At 42.8% G+C, this 5,438-nt stretch overlaps 1 protein-coding gene and 2 non-coding genes across 3 annotated transcripts; 2 read left to right on the top strand and 1 right to left on the bottom strand.

The window, feature by feature from the left end:
- Window positions 1–1,063: 1,063 nt before the first annotated feature.
- On the top strand, window positions 1,064–1,136 carry RO3G_19174. Its single transcript has one exon. It is a non-coding gene; the product is annotated as a tRNA-Thr (tRNA).
- A 1,141-nt stretch (window positions 1,137–2,277) lies between these two features.
- On the bottom strand, window positions 2,278–2,350 carry RO3G_19173. Its single transcript has one exon. It is a non-coding gene; the product is annotated as a tRNA-Phe (tRNA).
- A 187-nt stretch (window positions 2,351–2,537) lies between these two features.
- RO3G_13865 (uncharacterized protein) lies at window positions 2,538–5,364 on the top strand (the record flags this gene model as incomplete). The annotated part of the gene is made up of 3 exons (XM_067668449.1): window positions 2,538–3,445; window positions 3,574–5,297; window positions 5,357–5,364. The coding sequence occupies 3 exons, from the start codon at window positions 2,538–2,540 to the stop codon at window positions 5,362–5,364; spliced, it is 2,640 nt and encodes an 879-aa protein (XP_067524550.1).
- Window positions 5,365–5,438: the final 74 nt, after the last annotated feature.

Raw genomic sequence — 5,438 nt, 5'->3', positions numbered from 1 at the left:
TTGTAGTTCCAAAGATATAAAGCTTTAAAGTTGCAAATCAAAAACATTGGAACCATTTTTCCACCCACTGTACGACGGCAGAATGACTGCACCGGATTATATCCATATCCTAAAAACTGAACTGGCAGACACCCTTGCTTACTACCGATTGGGAGATGGTGATTTCATTTTTCAGCACGATAATGATCCAAAACACACTGCCAAGATAACAACAACTTATCTTAAAGAAGAAGCAAGATACCCAGTGTTGCCTTGGCCCTCTCAATCGCCTGACCTGAACCCAATTGAGCACATGTGGAGACATTTAAAGTTGAAATTAGCTCTATATGAGCAAAGAGCAAGAGATGTCCATGAACTATGGGAAAGAATCAAAATTGAGTGGGAAACATTTGATAGGGATGTTTGTTGTAAATATATTGATAGTATGCCGGCTAGAGTTCAAGCTGTAATAAAAGCTAAGGGTGGAAATACTATATATTAGTATTTTTTTACCTAGTTAAAAAACCGTTTCAGTCATTGCCTTTTTTAAAATGGCCATTGCTCAAGATGTACTTCATAGATTAAGATGAGATGTACATTGCTTTGTTGCAAAAAAGCGATATAATAACATAATAAAAAAGAACACGTGTACTCTAGATACTTTTTTGAAAAAAAGGATAAATGTGTGAGTTTCAATTTTACTGAAACGGTTTTTTAACTCACTGTATTATTGTAGTGTATCCGTCAAAAATAACCTCTTCCTTAAGATTAAACCAACAGATTCTTAACGAGTCGCAATAGAATAAACGTAGTATTTAGGGATTGTTCAGTTAAATATACAATAAGGATTATATATATAAATTTAATTGAACGTGAACACAAAGGGATAGAACAATAAGTATTTGTTTGTTAGACAAGCTTCCCAAGATAGAATTAAAATTATAAATCGGAACCAAAAAGTTATCTTTTCTCTTTATTCACACAGTACTAAAAAAAGGTACATCAACAGCAGGAATTGATGACGTCGACCAATCACGTAATCAGGCGTAACACTATCTACTATAGCGTTTATCAAAAGAAAGATGCCTTCTTGGCTCAGATGGCAGAGCGTCTGCCTAGTAAGCAGAAGGTCGCCAGTTCGATTCTGGCAGAAGGCACGGATGCTCATTCCCTTGATGTTTATTTTACACATTTGTATCGTAGTGTCGTATCTTTTTATTCTATATATGGGTATTTGTGTTGCTGTGACAATAGAAGTGAATAAAGAGGTCACACGAAGCAAAAGTGAAAGAAGTCAAAATATGAAAAAAGTCGAAAATTGAAAAAAGTTGAAAAATGAAAAAAGTCAAAAAAAAAAATAAGAAAAGCTAAAAAGAAAAAAAGAAAATATTCATATATATATATCCCATCTTTTTGTAAAGAAAATGTTAGTTAGTTTAAATAAATCATATATTTCTACTCAATAATTAACAAACTTTAACAAGAAAGTCCCTGTTTACCTAAACTTTTTACTCTACTTTAACTTTTATCAAGAAACATCGTATTGATCTTACACATAAGATCTGGTGGTCACTACTTATCAAGCATCTGCTTAAATTCCATACAAAACAACAACTTACAAGGCAATCACAACCTTAAATCAAGCTCTACAAGCAAACTTTACCCAATTTAACTCACTTACTACAAGCCAACCTTTAAAATAACAATATACAGTCAAGTTTTTTTTAGTACCACGCCAGTTAGAAAATGAACCTTTGCGTAACAACCTATTTGAAAACGGAGTATCAACTCTTTTGCTTGAAAACCAAAAACAACATAAAATTATAAAGACCAAAAACATATAAATACCCTTATATCTTATCCCTATTTTGACTTCACTTCACTTCACTTTACTTTTGAATTTTATATTCTTTTTATATTTTCTTTATTTTATAAAACAATAAATCCATCAAGCGTTCAATTGAAACCCTTTGTTCTGTGTTCTATCTTAAATACTGAAGTCCTTTGAAGTCAATAATCTTCATTGTAAACCTATTCCTAAACCTCAAGAGTTTAACCTATTCTAACAAGTTTGATCTACTATTAACAAGATCTGGTGGTCACTATCGACAAAACTTACATACTTAAAAACCTAAACCCGCAAACAAGCAATATATTAAAGAAAATTACATTACAACATGTAACCATGACCGTGGCTTGACTTGACCTTGTTGTTCCTACAACAACACAAAAAGACAAAAACGAAAAAAGTATCGGTTCGGCATTAAAAGGAATGTTCCAGTTAGATATGAGGATAGTTGCGGCTAGAGTGGATCGAACACCCGACCTTTAGATCTTCAGTCTAACGCTCTCCCAGCTGAGCTATACCCGCACCTTTCTTTCGCTCTTCCGACCGTTACACAAGGTATTTATTTTTCTACAACATTCTATCGTCAATATCTCGACAACAAGAAACGATCCATCTTTACTTGTTTTACCATTATATTCGCCGTATTTTATTCTATTAATACGCCAAATTTCAGCTCTCTACGATAATTATTCACCATTGACATTTCGACATGTCGAATTCACAATTACATGGAACAGGGGTCAATTCCCCTGCAAATGTCAGTTCAACAACTTATGAACAGCTCTTACCTTTGTTTTTTCAAGAGTTTGAAAAAATAAAAGCTCAAGTTCAAGAACATGCCAACATCTTGCCTGAAATTAAGAGATTACAAGAGCACATTACTAATCTCGAAAGTCGCAATGCCGAATTAGAACTAGAAAACCGCCGCCTTCGCGAACTTTTAGGCTCTCATCAAAATAAACATACTTCAGACACCCCAGTTGCAAATACAAAAGTTGTTCAAGGCACTTTGGAGCACTCCATTGGTAAGTCATCTGCAAACATGTCGACATCTGCGTCAAATGTCCCCATTCCAGCTGCTGGATTAGGCACTGAATCGTCCGCCTGGGCTATGGTCGCCCGTAAAGCTGCTCACAAGAAGCCTACCCCCAAGCGTCGTACTGCTGAATCAGCTGCCCGTGGTTTCCAACCCATAACCGGCCCTGTTGGGTTTGGTTATGTGTACATTCCAAGATCTCGACGCATGTCGAGACGAGATGTCCGCTCCCGCTTGTCAGTCCTTGGCATTGATCCTTACCGTGTCTTGGACATTACGTTTCCCGCCCGGTCTGTCGTTGGTCTCCTGGTCCATGGACAGTACAAAGACGTCCTCCTTGCTCAATTGGGCAAAGCCAAGATCGACATCTACGAGGACTTTAACCCTTGTGACCCGGCCCACCTTGCTGATCCTACGTACAAGGACAAGTCCAATGCTGAGCGGCTTTCTATTGCTATGGACATCCATCGAAACCGTTGCTGCAGAGGACTTGCACGCCTTCGTCACCCTATTGCTGTTGCCGTTGGTCGTACCTTCCTGGAAGAAGGTTTCATCACTGACGAAGACCTACAGGAAACACTGTCAAGATGTCCTGGTACCCCTTTGACCCACAAAAAGGCTTTCATGGCACCTAATGGTTCTCAAGGCACATCCGAAGACCAAGAAATGGATGATGCGACTCGCTCTGACTATGACGATGAATTATGAGTGTAAGTCCAACGACTGCCACTTGTAATTCTGACATCTGCTCCACTCCTTTGACTCCTTCCGCTCCTTCTCCCTCTGGTTCTCCTGGTTCTCCTGGTTCTCCTGGTTCTCCTGGTCAAGCTATCTCCTCTCCTTCATCGTTACCGCTCACCATCGGCTTGTGGAATGCCAATGGCCTCCAGGCTACCACAGTCGATGATCTCCTCCGTCACTGCCAGTCGTTCTCTTTAATCTTTATCACTGAGACCTGGCTGCTCCCGCCTAACAAGATCCGTACCCCATGGCCACAGTTTCATTTATATGGTACTCCTGTTGATGGTAACTTTCGTGGTTCACAAGGTGTCTCTGCTCTTGTCTCTCCTTCCTTCCCGTTGCCGGTGATGCAGTTCCCAGTCCATACCAAGTACGCTCTGGGTTTACAGGTGGGTCGGTCCCTTCGGCTCATCTGTCTGTATCTGCCTCCTTCTCTGGCCGATGATGAAGTTTCTGCTGCTTTGGATGTGCTGCCCTTGACTCAAGACACTGTCATCTGTGGTGATCTCAACGCTCGTCTTGGTGCTGTCGCTGGCGACTCCCGTTCCAACACTCGTGGACCGCTTTTGCGGGACTGGGTTGAGGAAAGGGGATTGTCCATCCTAAACTCATTTTTGGCCCATGGTGTCCCTACCTACCTGTCGTACCGGAATGGCCGTGTGATGAGTAGTATTGTCGACTACTTTATCACCAACCTGCCCTGTCTCAACCGTCCTCAGCTCCAGGTATACACCGATCTTTCTCTAGGCTCTGATCACAAGCTGATGTCTCTTTCCTTTGAGTACTCAGTCCCTGCCGATCAACCTATCCAGTCCACTCCTCCTGCTTCTGCTCGTCGTCTCTGGAACCTCTCTCGTTTACAAGAACCTGATGTTCTCAAGTTGTACGTTAACTCCTTCCGTTCGTTCTCTGCTGTTTTGGTGGACCAGCTTCAACAGCTGTGCTCCAGCCCTCCTGATTCGACACCGCCCATTGACCGTCTTAACGACGAACTCAATGCGGCTATCTATGGTGCTCTTGACAAGTCCGTTGGTTCTCGTGCTGCTCGCCCTCCCCAATGGAAGACCTTCTGGAACTCGCACTTGCAAGGACTCGCCGATATCCGTGACCACATGTACAGGCGGTGGCGTCGTGCCATTGGCATTGACAAAGCTGTTTGGTGGGATCGACATCAGGCCGCTCAGGACCGCCTTCGTAGTGCCGTCAGGTCTGCGAAGCGTCAATCCTGGCGTGCGTTCTGCGACACTTTAGCCCGAGGTGACTTCTCGCGCGCGATGTCCAAGGTCAAAGCTATTCGAAACCGTCGTCGCCAACAGGTTGGGTTTACTCATCCTGATGGTCCTGTTGCAGGTGCAAACGCGATGCGTGACCATCTTGCTACGGTTTACTCTGGTGCTGGTCTCCCTGCTCGTCGTCCTCCTCCTCTTGGTTCTGCTGCTGGTTCAGTACCCTTTGATCTGTCGTCTCCTGCGTCTGGTACGCCTTTCTTTTCTGCTGCTGATGTCTCTGCTTCGATGCGACGTCTCCCTCTGCGTAAGGCTCCTGGTCCTGACCACTTACGTACGGAGATGCTCCTTCCTATCAAGTCTCTTCTGGCTCCCATCCTCTCGTTGCTTTTCAACATCTGCTGCCAATGGTCTTATACCCCAGTTCTCTGGCGTCAAGCACAAGTGGTCCCCATCCACAAGAAGGGTGATCCCACCTCGCCAGGGAACTACCGTCCAATATCTCTGACTTCTATTGTTCGCAAGCTGTTTGAAATGTGTCTCTTTCCGTTTGTCGAGCTGGTCTCTCCTCCCTTGGATGTTGCTCAAGGTGGTTCCGACATCAACG

Source organism: Rhizopus delemar, genomic scaffold (genome assembly GCF_000149305.1).
Source record: "Rhizopus delemar RA 99-880 supercont3.12 genomic scaffold, whole genome shotgun sequence".
NCBI classification, from domain to species: domain Eukaryota; kingdom Fungi; phylum Mucoromycota; class Mucoromycetes; order Mucorales; family Rhizopodaceae; genus Rhizopus; species Rhizopus delemar.
The sequence above is the reverse complement of the archived record's forward strand: the minus strand, read 5'-3'. Positions and strand labels throughout refer to the sequence as shown.